The sequence below is a fragment of the Numida meleagris genome, chromosome 9 (genome assembly GCF_002078875.1).
Source record: "Numida meleagris isolate 19003 breed g44 Domestic line chromosome 9, NumMel1.0, whole genome shotgun sequence".
Taxonomy (NCBI): Eukaryota; Metazoa; Chordata; class Aves; order Galliformes; family Numididae; genus Numida; species Numida meleagris.
Genome location: NC_034417.1, coordinates 8,555,055 through 8,575,766, shown reverse-complemented (window position 1 = coordinate 8,575,766; position 20,712 = coordinate 8,555,055). Strand labels below are relative to the sequence as shown.

Genomic DNA, 20,712 nt, shown 5'->3' with positions numbered 1-20,712 from the left:
AGATTAAACTCAGCAAGCTGGTTGCCACTATCTAATGCATGAGTTGAGAAGCAAGGTGTACTGAATATATTAATTTCTTCAGTGCTGTGAGTGACCTCATCACCATCTGCTTTTGCTAGTGATCATTTTATCACAGGTAAGAGTTAATATTCTTTCAGTAAGAGCAGGATTTTTTACAACCGCTGCATTGCTGGTCACCACTGATTGATTAGTATGACATTTTAACTTGAGTGCAAAACATGCAATAAAAATTAAGTAGGTTATTACATGTTACTTTTCAGGCTGAGGGAGAGATGGCTGTTCACGTAACCAGCCCAAACTAGCGCTGGGGAGAAATGCATTAAACTGAGAAAAAAATGCTAAAATCTTGATTCTCGTGGGAAAATGATTAGCTCTGAAGTGGCTCTGAGGGCACAGCTCCTGCGATGTTACGGGGTTTTTCACGTCTCAAGTGCACTTAGCCATGTCAGAGCACGTTGAACAAAAGGCTCGAGCAGCGTGAGAACTCCTCCAGCAAACAAGGGCTGCCTGCTAGGGCAGGAACGGTGCCTTACCAGTAGCAGGCAGAAGGAAGTGTTCAGCAATGGTTCTGAGGTGCTGGCTGTGAATCAGATGCTAAAGCTGGAATCTTTTTTCACTGCTCTGAAAAGTGCGAGACTGAGTTGAAACAAACCATGGCCTTCTGGCTGGCAAATTAGCCTCTCTGAGGGAAAAGGTGACTTCAGCTAACTGAGTGCTACAGAGATTCTTCAGCCCATGTGTTTGCCCAAAGCAACAGGAATAGACGTGTTTAATGGCCCTGTGAATTGAGATTGCAATTTCGGCGTAGTCATAACTGCAAAGAAAAAGAATGGTAATCACTGAGGCTGGATTATGCCGTGATCTTTGAGATCCGTGCTGTTTGTAGCTGTTGGACTTGCTTTAAGGCACGGCCTGAAAGTACTCTCAGCAGTGGATGTACCCACTAAAGAATGAAATGCTTCTATCCAAAACCTAATAATCAAATTTAAGAAAATGCTACTTTCCAGTTACTGTTTTTGGATTCTGCATAGAATCCACACTGTGAATACAGAGGATGTCCTCTAGTGCCTCAGCACTGCTCCCATTTGTGCTCTGCGTGGCAAAATGGGGCCTCCCATCCAGCTGAGGCTGCCAGGCTCTGTGAAATACAATTGCTGCCACAAATGCACATGTGAGCTTTAGAGCTAGTTCTGTAGCCTTTAATGGACCCAAGTGATTATCTGCCTACAGTGGGAGTGCTACCTGAGCTGTTCCAGTGTGGGGCTCAGACTCATCATCTTAAAAGCCTCTTTATGATTCATAACGCCGTGTCCTTGAATAATTGAAATCGAACAGCACTGCAATTCTTAAGATTAACAGTCCAAGCCTCTCAGTGATGGTTGGTTTTGACGCACGTCCAAAGCAGGTACCATTGCTCATCCTCACTTGGGCTGTCTCCGGGTCCGTGCCGGAATATCATGGGGCTCTGTTCCCCCGTCAGCAGCTCTGCACGTGGCACTGAGCAGGGAAGCTCCTGGTGTGCCATATTCAGCCTGGCCAGCGAGTCCTCAGCAGGACGTGTATTCAAAGCTCCTGTTCCAGAGGTGAAGCCCATGAGGATTAGACTAAGATATTAATCACATTTATTTTTATGAAATTGTTAAAATGTATTACTCTGCAGCAGGTGGTGCTGTGCCGTACTGGTAGTTCAGTCGCTTCTAACTGACTGAGCAGGAATTTTCATAACAAAAATGCTTGCGAGGATTTCTGCTAGTCATCTGTAGTCAACGTTTTGTCTGTGCACAGAATCGACCTGAAATTTCATGGATGTCAGTGAGACTCAGTTTTAAGGCTCTGGCTGTTACCTTGGCACATCCATGTTGGCCTTGTTGGCTGTGTTCTCTCAGCTCTCTGGTCCCTGTGTGCTTAGATTCCCTTACAGCGATGTCTCCCTCCACCTTCCCTGCACGTGGCCTTGCACAAGCCAGTGCTTTTAGCTGAAGCTTGGCTTTATCTGCAGAAGTCTTTTGCCATCTGCCTTAAGGGGAAAAGAGCACTTCAGACCTTGAGCCTTGAATTGTAAAGCCTTACAATCACAGATGCGTTACTTTTATCCCTCACCCTGGGCAGCTGCTGGCTACCTGCCTGCACACCGCACATCTCACCGCTGCCATCCGGCAATTAGGGGAAAATGCTGCTCTTATTCTCCCATATCCTGTTACAGGCCTGCTTTCTATTAGCAGTGCCATTTATTACAAAATCTATATATGTGTAAAGTGGAGATCAGCTTCAGTGCTTTTAGTTAAAGAGAAAGCTGATTCTCAATGCAGTTCCATTGCCATTGCTAGTAGACCTGCGGCTCCTTTCCTAGTGGTGTGAAAGTGGTTGGGAGCAGCAGGTATCACCTGGAAGGGAGTGTACAGAGCTGCTGAGATCAGAGCTTTGCAGTGTCACCAGAGACCTCTTAGTGCTGCGTCTGAACAAGTGCCTTGGGATACATAGAGTTGTAATAAATGTAATTACTTTAAGCTGAATCCCTCCAGCACTTAAATGAAGAAGTCATAGCAAGGAGCCAGTCCTAAGTACATGTAGGTGGTAACTGTTCAGAACACTCAGTGAAGTGTTGTGCTGTAAAAACTGCATGTGCAGGGTGAGCCTCCCCTGTGGTGGCTCCTGGTCCTTGCACTGGGAGGAGGGCGGTGAGCCCCGACCCCCTGATGGAGGGCACAGCAGTGGGCGCACTTGGGAGCTTCTGCTGCTGAGCATGGCAGTACTGTCCGTGTCCTATGCAGCAGATAGATGCGGAAATCCTCTAGCTCAGCCCAGCAGCTGTGCTCATCCTCAGCCCCTAAAAGGAGGATGCTGCCTGCTCTGGCACTGTTGGGTGCCGTCAGGTAGGTGCCTGCTGTGGGGTGGCTGCTGGTGGCACTCAGATTGCCTGCGGTCGGGGTACACACGTTCCTTCACCTATCCTTGGCAGTATCTGAGTTCTTTGGGGGATGAATTTCTCTTGAATTTCCGAGCAGCTTTGTTCAGGGGTGGAGATTCCAAGGGTCGGCCAGAGGGCTGATAGCTTGGCACCAGATGAAGGGTTTTCAAATGAATTTGCTTGCTGAGGTCTCCTCTGTGAAGCTCCAAGCGGAGCGAATGACTGAGCTCAACGTGAGCACAGAGAATGACCCATCGGTGCCAAAGCTTTCTTAGCATCTCTGACAGCTCTTGTGTGCCAAACCACTCATGTGTCCAGTGGTGAACTCAGCCACCAGCTGCTATCCCTGCACCCTGCTGGGCTGACAGACCTCAGGCCTTTCATTTCTGCTGGAGCCGGTGGGCTCTGCTGTCACCATGTGGAAATAGCTGCATCCTTCATTCCCGTTACTGCATTGCTTACTCTCTGCAACAGTTCTACACCGCCAGCTTCTTTGTTTTATTCTGAATGATGCAAGTGTTTGTACTGATTAAATTATAGGCTAAATTAAGGACAACAGACGCACAATAGGCTGGACAAGCTTGCCCCATAGCCCACGTTAAGGAAGAATGTGACCCCAGATAATCATATTATAAAGTAAAAAGCCTGCTTGAAAACAGAGGGAGCTGCCTGACACACAGCAAAGCAGTGACGTGCATCAGGATGACCAAATACACACATGGCCTCTGGAATAACTCATCTGGCTCTGAATAGCATAGCTGGATGCTATAACGACTATGCACATTAGTGGGAAAACAGTGAGCTGAGCTATTTTACAAGTCTGCTCCTGTTTTCCTCAGCACCCAGAGCTCCTCCTTGGGTGTTCTTTACTCATCCTGACGCTGCACTAACCAACAGCCCGGCCGGTCCCTCGGGCACTGCAGGCCCTTAGCTGCTGCTGGGGGCTGCTGCTGTCCCCAGCACTGCTCCCTCCAAGTCCGAGCCCCACCGCCCTTGGGGCGTCCAGCAGCACGGCCTTCCTCCTGGGGAGCTGCGCGTCCTTCGGTGCACCGGTGCTGAAGGCAGCTTGTTCTGACTTGCTCTTTTAATTATGGGCTCAGTAGGACAGCTTTGGAAGCAAGGGAAAATCCAGTGTTTAAATTGGATTTTCCCATCGGTACAAAAATAGAAGAGAAAATAACTGGGAGATGTTAAGGACAACAGTTCCACTTCAAGGCTCTCCTTCGTTTTCCAGTGGGTTTGATCCGCCTCCCGACCTCCCCCAAGCTGCCGGAAAGCAGCGGCTTATTACGGGCGCTGACGGAGCGCCGTTGCCGCCTAGCGGGGCTGCGGGGCCGTCCCTTCCGTCCCCGAACGTGGGGACGTTCCGGTGCGAGGGAGAGCACGGCTGCCTGCCCCTGAGCGTGGCGACCGACGGCAGCGCTGCTGGAGTGCCGACACCCGGCCCAGCAGGAGCCTGTGCGCAGGGATCTCGTCCGTCTGGAAGCTCTTCCTGCTGATGCAGACAGTGCACGGTCTTTCCGTGGACAAGTAAAGAGCGCTTCTGCTTCCAGAGGCAGCCTACATCTGTCCTGCTGGCTGGGAAACGTGCTGCGTGACGCATTACTTCCAGGCTCTGTTTGATAGATCAGCCGTACAGGTGTAATCAGTAAAGCTCAAGAGCGAAACGCGGCAGCAGGAGCTGGTTGGTCAGCTGGAGGCTCAGCGGGCTGCAGCCGGGCTGCTGCTCTGCATCGTGCTTGGGCAGAGACCGACCCGGCATTCCTGGTGGAAAACAAAGCGCCTGGGGTCTGCGCTGCTGCTGCTCAGGCTTGAGGGAGGAACAAACCGATTGGAGCAGTGAATGTATGGACATTCGTGTTCATGAGATTGCAGAATAGTATTTATTTTCTGTGTGAAGTGGTTATTTTTCAGCTGTTCATGCGTGAAATTTTCGTACTGAAAAGAAATGGAGAGACATGTTGACCGCTAAAATAAGGGTTCAGAGTGAGAAGGCGGGATACAGAGTAGCTGTGTTCCCTGGTGCAGATTGTGCATGTGCTCAAAGGGACTTCAGCCCAGCCCGTGTCATGGGAGCAATGCGGGACCAGACCTGGTCTTCAAATTGCCCTTCCCTTTTTGCTGAAGCTAAAAGTGTGTAGAAATGAAATCCTGTCTCGGACATGGGAAATGGAGTGCATGACCTCATCAGCGTCTCTGCAGCTGTATTCTCTGATTCAGTTATAATGGAAGATCTGGGAATTCTGCTACACATTTCCCATGAGCACTCCCCGATGTTAGGCCTTGCAAATCCCCCACAGCCACATACTGGGCACAGACGGATTGTTTATTCTCACTGAGATATTTCCTCCTTTACTTCGAGAGTCTTATCCTTCTCTTTTTGTTTGTTTGTTGTTGGTTTTTTTTTGTTTTGTTTTGTTTTTTTTTTTTGGCATGCAAGTAGAAAGATGCAGTGACATTTTGGCGTTAAAAGTATTGAAAATGTTATTATACTTGTAGCGCGTGTCAGTGTCCAGCAGTGCGATGATTTCACTAGCTCAGCCTTCAGGCATCTGTGGAGATCCAAGCAGGCAGCGGGTTGGTTCCCCTGAAGCTTGAAGGGCTGTGTGTACAAAGGAAGAAATCCGTGTGTGCTCTTGGTGTCACAGGGGCTGCTGCACCAGGAGAACCCAGATCTCCCTGCTCCCAGTCGATAAACCAAAGAGCCCCAGTCCTGAGCATGTAATGTGGGGAGAGAAGGTGAAGCTGATGGATAACCCAGATGTGTGGGAGCTGCACTGGAGAGACCTCAATCTGATGTCAGATCATACATGGAGGTTTGATTTGAGGCGCAACACCAAGAGAAATCACAAAAGCCAGATTTTTATGAAGGTTTATTTAGAAAAAACATGATGTTGGGGAGTCACTGTTACATAGCGTGGCAATTCCCTTCCTCTTGAGTAATATGCACCACACTGTGCGCATGCAGTTACTTATGGTCCAGCGATAACATCTCATCTAGAGCTTAACATGAACACCGCACTGCCCTTAGTGCACGCTACCACTCACATACATGTTGGGACACACACAGAGTTGAGCTTTTCCATGAAAAAACTGTATAAAAAATACAAACCAAGCTGAAGCTGTCAACTCAAGAAGCAAAGTGCAAAAGTAGACAAAGTTACTCCTGACGGCTTGCTTAAGAAGGGGCTCTCCTGTCCTTGTACCCTGCTCAGTGCTGTTGGGAAGCGTGGCTTTACCAGGGACTTGTCCCATCCTGACCCCTTCATGTTACCTGCAAAGATTTCAGCCAGACAAATCATCCTATAAGTGAAGTATGAATGCAAAATTCTTCCTTCAATCATCAGCACCATGCTGTTGCTGTATTGAACAGATCCTTACACTGTTGCAGCGTTTGATATGTGATGCTCAGGGCCAGATGATGACAAGCCCTTGTGCAGAGCACCCAGAAGAGGCGGGACAGACGTCCCTGGTCCCTCACAGACAGGAGCAGGGCTGGCAGAGGCCACCAAGAGCAAAGGGCCAGGCTGGTGGGTTCCCCCCATAAACCAAAGGAGCCAGAGCCTGGGTCCCTGCCAAGAGGTGCCCAGCTGTTGGGGCTGGGGGTGATACCCAGTGTCTGAGCGCCTCTCCTGCTGGAGAACATGTGCTGGTGCAAAAGACATGGCAGGTGAAGGGAAGGAGGTGGCCCTGGGCCTTTCCTAACAGTTTCCTGGCCCACGATGTGAGCTGAACGCAGCCATGGGGCAGTGCAGCCACGTGTGCGGCTCTGCACTAAGCAACACGGGACGGCATGCTGCAGGCACTGGGGCAACCACGCCAGCCATCTTATGGAACGCTGCATGCACACGCCAACGCTGAAATGGCAATTAAGACGAGAAATGGATTGCACTTGTTTCCCTTGAACACACATGCATGTACCGTCCTTACAGAAAAGAAAAAAATTAAATATATTTTTTAAAATGACAGTTGGGATGATCTTCATTGGAACAAAAGAAAAAAAATAGGGGCAGTGTGATTCTGATCACTGAGGTTGGTCAGCATTCATCATCTGCCTTTAGGGATGTGGGTTCTCTCTTCCCCTGTGACTCAATGCTGCAAAGCCCAGCATCACCCTGTTGCTCCAGGTGGTTTTTAAGGGCTGTCTATTTAAGACTGCAGATTTATGACTGCGTTACAGAACTTGCTATTTTCTAAAGGAATATCAAAATTTTTCTACAGCAAATCCTCCATGGATCCAGGGAAGATCTCAGCGAGACTCCCCTGTGTTGTTTTCACTTCCAAAGGAAAGGCTTCAGCAGATAAAGAACAGACTGGGAGCTCACGGGAGAAGTCAACTGCAGGTACTTCACATCCTGGCTTGGCATCATATATATAAGTGGGATTTGAGTGAATATTATTCAGCTGAGACCCCCCTACGAAGACGGGTATCCAACAGGAGGAGCTGCTGTGGGCGTACTCACTTCCATGAAGAAGGCACAGAGGGTGCTGTGCCCGTCAGCCTGCGCTCCCGCTCTGCTCAGCCAAACCCACTCCAAGCTGTGCCCCATCAGAGCTCTGGGGCTGTCACCGTGTGACGGAAGCAGCACCCACGTCCCTGACGTCCCGAGGGAGCTCTCGGAGCAGAGGCCAGTGTACCCCAGGTGTGCTTCTGCAGCTTTCCACAAGCACTGGTGTCAGCAGCACGCCTGCCCGGAGCTTCCCAGGATGCTGATGGACAGCCACAATGAGCATGGCTGTTTGCCAGAGCCAACTGGTGGCAGTGACAAACCAGTGGTAGAGAGTAGCTTTAGACTGCAAGATGCACAAAACAAACGTCAGACTAACGCAATGCTGTTGCACACTGGGGTTAGCTGCTGCCTCACAAGCACTTTCCACTGGGTTATGAATTTGTCTGGCATCTGAGCCAAGGCCCTGACTCAGCCGAGCACTTGTGCCTACCTTCAATGTGTCCTTACTCGGCCAAGCACTCAGGTGAGTACCCGAGCGCCTCGTGCCAACCCAACTGAAGTCTGTGCATGCGAGTTCTGCAGTTGGTCCAGAAACCCTCTTGGTGTTTTTCCTGGAAGCATAACCACTGCTCAAGATTAACTACTTAATTAGCCTTCATCAAAAAGGTCCTGAGAACACTGCTATAATACTAACACATATATATATATATATAAACCAGAACACAGGGCTCAAGGCAAAACAAATGCTTGTTTAGATTAATAGCTGTAAACTGTGTATTCTAGGAGCAAATAAAAACCTGTTGGCATAGGAAAAAAAAACCTAACATTCAAAGTGTATAGGATTGGCAGCACTAAGCTTACTTTACTCTCTGGGATGAGGACAAGAAGTACCAGTGTAACACCGCAACACGTTCCACCGAACCCAAGCTCATGTAAACAAGTGTGCTTTGACAATGCTTACACACCCGGGCATGACCCTGCACTTGGAGTCGGGCAGGCAGAGTGCCGCTGAAGGGCTGCTCCTGCACAGCCCCAGGGCCCGCTGCAGGACCCGGGGTGAGATCCTGCAACGCTGCACTGCCACTTCTAGCTCTACGCATGGGAGCGCCCCGTTGCAGGACCCAGCTCAGCAGGGTGATACACACAGTAAGGATTATTTGCAACGTAAGGCATTGCAGGACTTGGCCCTAAGGTTTCTATTTTCAGCAGAGAACCCCTTATCCATACACAAGGTCATACTTCAGCATAACCAAAAGTGCCTAAAATAAGGGTCAATGTCACTACACGTTATGCCCAGTAACACAGTTAAGATTTCGCATATTGGCTTCAGATATTGTGAAACTTCTTCATTAAACTCAAACCAACTATGAATCTTCCTCATGAAAATTAAATTAACCGTGGAAGTTAAAAATGATCAGGCTGCGTTTCAAGGTTAAGAGGGGATGTTAACAGAAAGGAGCGGCTCCCGCTGCAACGGTTTTCCAGTGCCTTCCCTCCCTCCCCGTGAACGCTCCGGGATCGCAGCTGCTGGCGGGCTCCAGTTCTGCCGTGCCTCCGCCATGCGTGGCTACTGCCGCTCTCCTTCCACGCGCTTTTTGCGAACTGGGACAGCAGGACAAGAAAAGAGCAGTCAGTGAGAACCACAGCACTATTCTCAGGGACACGCTCCCTTCCCACGACATGAGCGGGAAGGAGGGAGCTTCTAACAAATACTCAGCAGCGTTGTGTCCATCAATACCATGATTAACTTTTCTGGTCGCAGAGGTCTCTGTCGTAGATAAGCAACAATCATAATCTTTCAGGAAATAAATTGAAGTACTGGTATCAGTGAGTACTGGCAACAAGGAGAACATATCGGACCTTAAAGTTTCTGCTTACATTTCACGTGCTATGATGATATCAGCCATTAATGTTAACCAGCATCAATTAACTCACTCAAAACAGAGCAGATTGAGATTGCCAGTTAGCAAAGCAAAGAGTGGTGAGCTTGGTGTTATGGGCAGGATTCGGGTGACAAGGAGACACGTGAATTTTTACAGCTGTATAGAGCAGGTCTCATGGGGCCCCATCTGCTGCTCCATACCCCAATAAAAATGCATTTAATCTTCTCTGACTTGTCCAGGTAAGATAAGTGAGGCTCTCCTGTTCATGTTATACAAGGTGGTGTTACATTGAACTGTCGTGTCCTATTCCTGATATTAAATTGCTGGAGTAGAGAACAAAGGCAGTAAAACTGGATGAATGTGCACCTTTCACTACAGAAAGTCAATAATAATATATAACTGCAAAAATCCCATTACTTTGCTATCAGGAGGTTTATTTCATAGTGTTTTCCTGGCAAACACTGTATTACTCCAAGGCCGTCAGTGTATAATCAATCATTTGTCTCCTAGTGTTTCGTTGCATTTATTTTATTTTTTGAAAATATTCTGCCCCCATAAATCTTGAAGAAAGCCATACAATGCAAAACCTGGAAAATGAAGATTAGCCTCAAGATACATGCCTAACAGCAGGTGATTAAATAGTAGGGAAAGTTTCTAAGGAACAAGAGTGTATTTTGAGAATGCTTAAGTACTGCTAAAAATAATACTAGGCATGAAAGAAGTAGGTTCTAGCTCAATTTTTATCTTAGCTCTTTATGAGAAAAACCCAACCAAATGCGTCATGGTTTGACACCACACTTTGTGTTATTAATCAGTTCTACCTTGTGGAGCTCGTTTTTATTTTATTTTTACTGCAAACTATTCCTGTCTAGCCAACTCCTCCCTGTGCTGTGTATTAAGCACAGAGCAGACCATCACACTCAGGTAAAACTTGCAAAGCTCTCTTGTCCTTTCCTGTCACTGACCACATGGGCAGCAAAGCCTTTTGTGCTCCCCTAGTTGGCCAGGCTTGCTCTGCAGTGGCAAGGCAAGGACTCCTGTGGTCCCTGAGCAAACAGTGGGACTGGCTGTCTTTACTCATTGGCCAGCAGAGCCGATGGGGCAGCTGAGGATCCAGGGCGCTGCCTGGAAAAGGTGCAGTTACTCCCCTTCCCAGCACAGCTGGGAGAATCAAAGTAAGATCTTAGGTGTTCTGTGCTCTAGAGCCTGTGGAGTTGCATGTCATCCCTCGTGCACAGACTGGATGTTGTGAAGTTAATATTCAATCTTATGTACAGACTGGAAGAGTGTGAAAGCCAGGGCTTGGCTCACTTGGACAGATGAGGAACGGATGGAGAAGCATCTTACCCAGGTCGTTGTTTTTAGTGATAGCCGCTGCTACCCTGGTTCGTGGGCCCTGCTTTGTGAACTGGTATCCAAACTTGAGGATCTTGGAGTTCTCCTCCAGCATCTTGGCAATCTCCATCTCCACAGCTGTCCCCAGCTGTTGCCTCTGTTGGTGACATGGTGAAATGTCCCCAAAAGAAAAGAAAATATTTGTTCTTAAAGCACAGAAAATAAGTGCTTATATTTCAGTACTGTGCTCAAACTACAAAGAGAATCCCTTCCCTGGAGACACAGCTCTGGGTTTTATGCTTCCTTTGACTAGTTTTATTTGGACATTTTCCATGGTGTGGTTGCACGGGACATGAGCTGCAGAAGAGCTACAGAGGCTGCCTTGGTTTGCCAGGGCCCTCTGGGAATCTGCACAGAAGGGAGACAGAAGGGACTGCAGTTCAATGCTCTCTCTTTACCTGGTTGTCAATTTTAATCTCTGTCAGGGATTCATTCTCCTTCAGCGCATCAATCAGCGCCAAAATACCCGTCCCAGTGATGAAATTGGACTCTACATTCAGACTCTTCAGTGTTTTGTTCACTTTCAACATATCTGCAAATGCCTGAGGGGTTAGAAAGAAGGAACAGATCAAACTATTGAAATCTTCAGGAAATAACAGCAAATCTGTAAAACGTGGCTTAGTATCTACAAAGAAATAAAATACAAATAGGCTTACAGGAGCATGGAGGTAGATCAGAATAGATTATGCTTCTATTATGCACAGTAGCAGGGAAATTCTGCCAGGTAAAATGAAGCATCTATCCTAAAGCATATACAGACCTACTTTAACATTGTATTTTATTTTCCAAACAGCGTTTTAACTTACAATAGCTACAGGGTCATTGCTTCGAGTAGCGGCAAGGCTGAATGTCTTCACATGTATGTTGCTTTCCAAGGCTTTTGCAAATTCTTTCAGTGTTGGAATAGGGATATTCTACATTAAAAAGATAAATCGAGTAGTTAGGAAAGCCAGTTACGTCAATAGACACTGGTTCTAGTTATCATCAAACTGATGGATTAATAGCCACAGAGCGTGTGCTTGAACCATCCCCAGTGCCCATGAGAGCGTCTCAGGAAGGACCGCTCGTGCTTGGGGTGCTCAGCAGCCATGTGGAGCTCTGTGCTGGAACACTGTGTCAGTGCTGCCTGTATCTGGGTCAGGCCAGGGCCAGCACGTGACTGATCCGAGCTACTTTCCCATTTTGCCGCTGGTTGTTCAGAGTCTCCGCATCCCAGCTCCTCCCCATTTCCATATGTGGGCTAATTGAATTAGGGCAGTGATGATTATGTAGTGCCCATGAGATATCTTGCTTTACGAGCTGCTAAAGAAGGGCAGCCAGAGGGAGTCACCCAGTGGGCTTTTAATCGGCATCTAATTCAATATCGGGCATCGATGACTTTGGAGCCTTTAAAACATTTCCCTTTGCTGCCCTTTCCTGTGTGTGCTGCTTTCCCTGTGCAGCACAGAGAGTAAAAATATAAAGACAAAAGGGTGTTGGAAATATTTGAATAAACCCATCTGTGAGGATTTAAATGAAACTGCAGCATCTACCTTTATGTTGTTCAGATTAACTTCTACGAGAGTAGGATCATTTGCTTTTATCCTTTGTAAACTTGCTTCCACGTTGGTTGGATTAGGTGGCTCCTCAAAAATGGGCTTCACCTTTTCACCTTTGACCACATCTGCAACACAAGATCACATCCAATGCTGACATCAGGACCAGGCACAGTGGGTGAGCCTGGCTCTTCAGTTGTTGCTTAGGACAACTGTGCTCAGGAAGAGGTTAGCATGAACCACAGAGCTCAGAGGTAGGAGTGTTAGCCCTGTATCCTTGCTGTGCCCCTGGCACCTTCCTGCACTAGAAAGCACATCACTGGGGCCACAGCAGCCACAGCAGCTGGGACATATCATCACAGGCAACTTCCTCCCTTTGTGTATACACATTCAGTTAGAGCCAAAGCAGCTTTTAAGACCATTGCATAGGACGTAATATACAGCAAGGTCTGCTTTGTTCTTAGTCTGACATCTGTAAGGAAGGTGTGCTCAGAACATACCCATTGCATTAGTGAGCAATCTCCGCATCTACAGAGAGACTGTGCTAACAGAACAGCCTGGGATCAGGAGGCCCCTCCAGTTCCTCCTCTGTTCTGATGCTATCAGCCTTACTAGAAATTCAACTAGCTCTTGTAAAATTGCAACATCTGCACTTTTTAAGTAATAAAACTATCAAAGCATGAAAAGCAAGTCTGTCTGCTAGCACCAAGATTTATGCAGTCATTGAGTACTCATGCTCCGAAGAGATACGATTTTGACCATTGGCAGCTATAAGCTATAAATATCCTTAGAAATTCATAAAAGTCATAGCTTACAACACAGTTAGTACTTTTAATTCCCAGGCATATAGTTGTGAGGATTAATTTGTAAGCCCTGACCACCTAAGCCACTAGAGGAAACAAAGGAGTATGTTTTGGACCACATGTAGATTTAAACACTTCTATTTTGTCACAGTGAGTAATTTAGAAGACTTGTGCTCAAGCCTCAATGTACCATGCATTTCTGTTCAGTGCCAAGTTCATCCCATATCACGGGACCAAACAAAACCAAATACATTTTAGAATTTAAAAGAGATGAAGTCGTACACAAACCTGAAGCTGGTTTCTATTTCATTCCCCTTTATATCATTTCTACTTATTTACTTATTTACCAATTCCCTGAGAGACCTTGCATGTGCCTGAAGAACGCTCCAGTCTTCCTAGGGATTAGGAAGTTGAAAACTGCTGGGAGAGAATTTGCTGTACTTTGGGTTCAAGGATGGCAAGTAAAGAAAAACCAGCAAAGTGGGTCTGCACTTAGAGCAACGCCATGCCAAGCTGAGACCTGGGTGGAGGAGACTCAGCCCCATCCTCAGGTTTGACAGCACGTTACACTCAGCCTAGAGTTAGCAGTATTCTTCCTTTTCCCCTTATTGTTGCTTCCCATGAATTTTATTTTGTTTCTTTAATCATGGTGCTGTTTCACCACACTGACAGGCAACTTCTGAGCTGTGTCTCCCTCTTGTATTGAACCATTTCAGCTGGCCAAGGAAAGGCATTGCTTTTGGACCAAAGAATAAAGCAATGTGACAGGGCAATTTTCTGGCTGGTAAGTCTGTGCTTGGAGCATAGTTTAGCTGACTCACATAGCTGACATTGTGACGCCGAGCGACAAAAATAATTTGAAATCTATGTGGATTACTAATGTATGCAGTTGCCTGTTAGGAGATAGATGGCAGCTTGTGGAAGGCCCCACTTAGGAGGCTCACAGAGAGCCTTAATCCTGAGAAAAATGAAGTGACACTGCCTACTTTCCCGCCTCCTCTTCGGTAATAGGGGATGGAAATGAAAGTCCTTGGTAAGGACAGCTGCTGTTCTCATGGCCTTGCAAGAAAGAAGTGCCTTCTGAGTACCACTTCCATGGCGAAGGGCATTCCACAATTCTGTCTCGAACAGCAAAGTTATCTTACTCGGTGCCCCAGAGCTCGCTGAGCGCTGGATGGAGGCTCGGCAGCTCCTAAGCCTGTGATGAGAAAAACCTGGGGTTCAAATGTTACCCCCACCTCTGAGATTTGATACACCACAGTCTGCTAAGTAAAGCAGACACCAAAGTCTGCTTTACTTAGTGGAAATGCCTCTGGGTTTAGTAACTACAGCTCTTTCTGCTGGGGAGAATTTGCTGGCTGACTGCGCTTCCTAAGTACCCAAGGAGCCACATAACAGACATACAGCCCACAAAGAAATGTTTGCTTACTTCTCACGCTTCCTTTTCCATCTTTACTGCGGGCTCCTCCTTCATCAAATTTTGGGTTGTTGACCATGTTGTGCACTCCAAGTACAGCTATAAACGTGTAAACATCAGCAACAGGATACAACGTTAATGGCAGGAACAGGGATTGCAGAAAAACATATGCTACAAATTCTACTTCAGTTCTCCAAATAAAGAAAGAGTTTATAAAATTTTAACTCTGGGTTGAGCTTGCTTGCAGCATGCACTCAGGGAAGTGCCAGCTGGAAGGAACTGCTAGGGGTCACCTTGTCCAGCGTCCCCCCCTCGCAGGAGCGCTGCCAGCGTTAACCAGGTCAGCCGTGGCTTTGTCTAGCTGGGTCCTGAAAGCATCCAGGGATGGAAATCCCACAGTCTCTTTGGGTAGCTTGCTTCACTGCTACCCTCCTAATGATTTTTTTTTTCTGTAATGTACAACCCAAACCTTGTACTGCTCCTTGTTGTACTGCTTGGCACATCGGAGGTTTTGACTTCAGGTGCAGTTAGGTTAATAAATGGGTGTTCATCTTGGGGTTTTTATAGAAGCACATAGATGCTAACATGCTTGGGAAGAATAAGAATATATTCCAGCACTTTAAAATAAATAGTAAGGCTATAAGCTACTAAGAGAAAAGAAAACAAAACTCCATCAAAGATGCAAAGTTATGTTTTGTGCAAATGAATTTCCAGTGTCAGAGAATAAACTGTGCTTTTTCCTTATACTTCTCCCATAAATTATCTACTAGGACTTGATGCTCTTTATGTCAATTTTTACTTTTATCATCATGTTCTCCTTACGAAAGAAACTCTCTGTTTTGTAAGCAGTGACATTTGCTGTTACAGACTCCAATCAAAACTCGGAGCAGTAGGTGTGTTGCTGCTTTTTGTTAGACTTTGATACCTACAAACTCAGCCACAAATGGCTGGATGCTGACCAGATCTGAGCAACACTTGGAACTCCATTCCATAAACTTCAGGCTCCCTGAGAAGTGCCAGCTGCACTGCAACCCTACGATTCCTGTGATACACCACATTTCAGTCAGAGCCAGGACTAATGTATCCCAAAATGTGTGGTGTAGCCAAGAGTTATGGATGATAATGATGAGATCGTGTCCTTCGATGGGACAACAGAGCAGCTACAAGAGGTTTGGGTTTAATGTTGATCCAACACAGATTCAGATTAATGGAAAACACTGAAATATTTCATCTAGATTTTCTTAATTAAAAACAGAAAAATGTCAATGGAGCTGAAACTCTCCCACCTAAGTTTTTATATGGATTAGAGCCCTTAAGCGTAGGCCATGCATCTCAGCACACAGTAACATCAGCAGTCTCTAACAAGGCACACGCCCCAGCCTGCAGTCTCCCACGTGCTGACCCTTCTCTTCCCTAGTTCCCTTTAGCTGCTTCATCTCCTCCACTTGCCCGCCCCACATCAATCAGAGACAGGTGAGAGGTCTCAGTACTGCAGCAGCTCTCGGGTCACACTCAAAGTGCCCGTGGGCACTGCGTGGCCCCAGGCAGGCCGCCTGTCCCTGCAGTGAGACAGCAGCAGCTGGGGAGGATCCTGACCCCAGTGCCAGGTCCATGCAGAGAGCTGGATGTGACAGGGGACCGTGCCCACGTACTGTCTAACCTGCAAGGTCATAGAGCTCCGTATCTGAAGCGCTGGCCAGGGCCTCTTCTAGCTCCGGATCCAGGGTCACTTTCTCTTCTGTACGAGTTTCTATGGGTTTTTCTTTAGGGATAAATATTTTTCCTAGGAGAAGAAAAAAGTCAGAGTGACTAATGGATTATTGTAACAACTCATCTGCCTCCTGGCAGTGGAGGGAATAGGTCTGTGACAATGGAACTGCTTGGAAAAGTATCAAGTGCATGTTTTCCTGTTTCTTACTTGATGCTATCCTCAACACCAGGATCTTAATAAGAGTCTAAAAATAAACAGTGAAGACTTCTGCTCTGTGTTGGTGATTGTTACTATGGAAGCGAATTTCCTAAAATAAATCCCCAGGAGCACTGACAGCTGGGATTTTTCTTAAGTTCCTGTGGGCTTGTATTAGGCAGAATCAGGTCTGCACAAAAAGCTTGCAGAAATTTCATCCTTATATATAAGTGAGGCACCAGAGGCAATTAAAACCATTCTATTGCAAGTAACTTTCAGTTTACAAATGCCATACAAGAGCCTGAAAGCTCTGCAAACCTGATCTCTTTCAGACATTCAGTTTAGTTCCCAGCCTTTCTGTCAGTATTTTCCCTCCATCTCCTGATAATCATTCACTTAAGCAGCCTTTTCCTGATCACCTGTGCAGGTCTGAAAAGGCTGAACTGAACCTTGTGTTCCCCAAGACTTGTTTGTTCCCTGCTTGTCTCCTGTGCTCCATCCCTCCTTGTGCCCAGCTGGTATGTTGGTGTTAGCAGGTGGTTCCAGGTGAAGAAGGGTTTCAGCCCTTCTGCTGAAATTAAAAAACTGCAGGAGAAACCAGAAACAACACAGGAAGTCAAACTTACTCCTTTAGGCTGTTATTGTAGCCAATAGCAATACTGTGATGCCGGAACGGAGCAAGATCCCTTAAATTAAAGTTCCAATGGAATGAAGCTGGGATGAGTTTTGGATGTAGGAGGCTTTGGCCCACTGTCAACTTCAAGTTGTCTTATTTGTGCAGCATGGTCTCGATGATATTATTTTGTTAACCCTAAATAAATGCAGTTGTGCTATTTTGTGTTCAACTACAGACTTTCTGCCGCTGTTTTTTTCAACACTGGCATCCTCCTGGCTTTTTTTTTTTTATCATAGAATCATAGAATCACCAAGGTTGGAAAAGATCTCCAAGATCATCCAGTCCACCTATCACCAATAGTTCTCACTAAGCCATGTCCCTTAGTACAACAGCTACACGTTTCTTGAACACCTCCAGAGACGGTGACTCCATCACCTCCCTGGGCAGCCCGTTCCAGCACCTGACCATTCTCTCAGAATGGTCCGAAGTATCACTTCTGTGTAGATAATACCTGACCCATTTATCTCTTTCATACAAGTTTTTCTACTGCAATTTCTGTACTGTCAGCTTCCATGAATGAGGTCACTGAATAGGCTCAGAAAAAAAAAATGGTAATTTCTGAAACAGTCAAGGTTTACTGATGCAGAATTTGACTCATTTATTCTAGAGATATTTGTACTGGGGCTAAATAAATTCAGAGCGCAAAGCTGGACAGAAGGTTATGCAGAAAGCCAAAGTAGTATCATACGATGATTCATTTTTTCATGTGATATTTTAAGCAAGCCATTTTTTAACGAGAGGCTTCTAGAAGATAAAAGCCTTTGTGGGCCAAGGGTAGGGATCGTTTTCACTTTCAGCCTGCACTCAGTGGTGAATCACAGACAGCCATCCCAGCAGCAGCAATGAGAAGTCAAGTGGCAAACTTGGGGTGAGAAATGCTCGTATGCTGAAGGCAGATTAGTCATCCTCTGCAGAGTTCAGAACAGAGCAGACGCTGTGATTTCAGACTCACTCTGTACTGTCCTTTAGCCCAAAGTGTGGGATGGCAGCTTCCAGATGCCACAGACCAGGAGTTAACTGATGCCAGGAGTTAAGTAACTTGACTGGTTAGGATCACGCATCAGGAGAAATTTCATGACTACACTGGAAGCTACGAGACCAAAATGAGCCAAAATATCGGAGTAAACAATCAACAGTGAGGAGCACTGGCTGTGGAACATTTTCCTTTCAGATCAGTGGCGGTTCCTCAAGCTCTCAGTAATCAGTAGCTCATTTAAGACCTTGGGGGAATCCTGCTTATCTTTATCCTGACTGACAGCATTATCCCTGCCAGCCGTGCTCAGAGCCATGGCTGGTAACAGCCATCTCAGGAAGGCAGGCAGTGGAGCTCCGGGAACCCAGAGTGGGGATGCAGTAATGCTTTGAGTGGACACAGGGCCTCGAGTCTTGGGTAAACTAGAGCTGGTAGATATTTCAGTTGGTCCTTCTCTGTGAATTTTGGAAGCGGGAAGGCCAAATATCTTGGACAGAAAGAAAGCAGAAACCAGTACAGGTTCATACTTTTTTCACGCAGTTCACATATATAGGAATATAATTTTTAAGCATTTGTTTCAGGCATATGTAATTCTTGGATGGCAGCCCAAATCTTTCTAAATGTGTATATGACTCTCAATGAGAGTTTCATTTAAAGCATTCTTGGCAAATGTTTTAGAAAAAATATTCTATTACTGGTTATATGAAATATTTAAAGGGGCAAGGTCACATCAGAGATGAAAATATATATCTTTAATATATGTGAGCCTTTCTGGCATCCAATGGCTTTGTAAAAATATTCTTCTTTCTGCTATCTAGACAAGAACATTCTTTTGCATTAGCCCGATATGAAGAGATTTTGCAGCATAACAGAGTTTAGAAGAGCTTATGCATTTAGCACATTATTAAGAATTCATTACCTTTACACCAGCAGCAAAACTGCATGCCTGTGTTTATAGAAAGTTGTCAGCCCATTTTCCTTCTTTATTTAAAGGACAGAGTTCAGAGATCCAGGAGGTCCCTCCTGTCCCACATTCCTACGCTGTAAATTCATTTTATATTGCCATCATGGAATCCACTGACAAAAAACAAGGATTACGGCTTGCTTGTTCCAGGGGACCAGCTTAAATTTAAAATGGATTATTTGTAAATACTTTGAAGCCTCGGAGGAATAGTTTTATTATTTTAAAGTCAGATTTATGAAGAAAGGCTGCCCTTTCTATTCATGCTGTAATTTGGAATTTAGATATGATTAATGTTGGCCGTGTTACCTTTGCCTCCAGAATATGTTCACTTTCCATGCTATTTCTTAACAGTAACAGCTTATCTTTCTTCCAAAATAGTGACAAAAACATAGCAAGAAAAGTTACGTTTATATGTGTCATACTTCAGCTACTTCAATGTTACCATTAAGATGACCACACTTATGTACCGAATTATGTATTTTTTGTGTTTTACTGCAAAAAAAGTTCCTGTTTAGGTAAAAACATACTTGAAAACATTAAAATATCATTTTATTTTTACACATATATATAAACTCAAAAGGTCTGAAAGCTGAAGTGCTTTTTACCAACACAAAATTGTACGTCAGTCCATGGAATTCTCCCCTTCCTTCAGTCAAACCAGGATAACTGGCTGTGGTGACCTGGATGACAACTGGGGTGGATGCTTATAACCCAGGGGACTTTGTGACTGCGAGCGCGGTGAGAGGAGATCTGTACTGGCTCAGCATTACAGCAGGCCTATTCTTTTTTAAGCACTGCAAAACTTCTATTCAAATTGAAATAGGATATGGTTCACGTTTTACTCAAAAGGGGTTCAGGGCAAAAAAAAAAGAGCCCATTGAAAGCCAAAGAGAAGGGGTCAGTAGAAAGGACTGAATCGAATACAGAGAGACTTAGAAGTGCAGAGTGAGATGAAAGGAAAACAAATCCTCTGGAAAAAAAGAAATACTCCAGGTACAGTCATAAAACCATGGATGTAGTTCTGCCTCTTGGTTTCAGGAAGCTGTGATTTCCTGCACTGCTCAGATGCCTCCTTTAAAGCAACGTCAAAGGAAAGCAAGGAAACGAGACACATCCCTGTCTCCATCTCCTTAGGCAATAGCAGTTAACTACATAAACATATATGCACATCTACAGGAAAATTGAGGTGACTATGTCAACTAGCGATAAAGCAAGTTTATTTGCTTACTGTTACGAAAGGGGAAAACAGAGAAACTGAATAGCACAGCTGATGGGATTGTACTAGCAGGCACACTCAAAAAACATTTTGAGGATTTCATCGTCACTTGAAGTTCACAGCACTTGGAACACCCCTTGTGGTGCGTCTGCCCTTTGCCTTGCTTCTCAGTCTTCATCGGACTTTTGTGAATAAATATAAGTTGCCACCATTTTTATTCACGGGGTGTTTAGTATTTATTCCCACTTTGCACAAAGTGACTTAACAAAGTGCACAGCTATGAGAAATAAGTTCATTTTTACTAAAGTGCCTTCTCTAAAATGTCTTTTCTATTGGTTTTACAAAGGATAGTTACTTAATTTTATAATGCAAAGGCATTTTCTGCCATAACTGTAAAATAATTACTTTCTTTTCCTATAAACTGTAACTCAGATTTATTGTACTTTCAAGAAAATATCTGGTTACACTTATTACTTCTTACTTTTCAGTGAATCGCTGACTACAGTGAGTGTCTGTTTATTCTCCATTACAGAATGTTGTAACTCCGAGGTCAGAGCACTGACC

The 20,712-nt window shown here is 45.6% G+C and overlaps 1 protein-coding gene across 9 annotated transcripts in view; it reads right to left on the bottom strand.

Moving 5' to 3' along the window:
- The window catches only part of LOC110403736 (tropomodulin-2), a 34,901-nt gene continuing 19,974 nt past the window's right edge, over nt 5,786-20,712 (bottom strand). For 8 of the 9 annotated variants that reach the window (XM_021407391.1, XM_021407389.1, XM_021407388.1 and 5 more), the window contains exons 4-10: nt 16,074-16,196; nt 14,426-14,512; nt 12,191-12,321; nt 11,465-11,572; nt 11,057-11,200; nt 10,611-10,755; nt 9,677-9,850 (exon numbers count right to left, since the gene is read on the bottom strand). In XM_021407391.1, the coding sequence (XP_021263066.1) occupies nt 9,792-9,850; nt 10,611-10,755; nt 11,057-11,200; nt 11,465-11,572; nt 12,191-12,321; nt 14,426-14,512; nt 16,074-16,196 (797 nt within the window). In that variant the 3' untranslated portion in view covers nt 9,677-9,791. Of the gene's footprint in view, nt 8,983-9,676; nt 9,851-10,610; nt 10,756-11,056; nt 11,201-11,464; nt 11,573-12,190; nt 12,322-14,425; nt 14,513-16,073; nt 16,197-20,712 lie in introns of those variants that run through there. The other variant, XM_021407395.1, reaches the window with a different exon arrangement.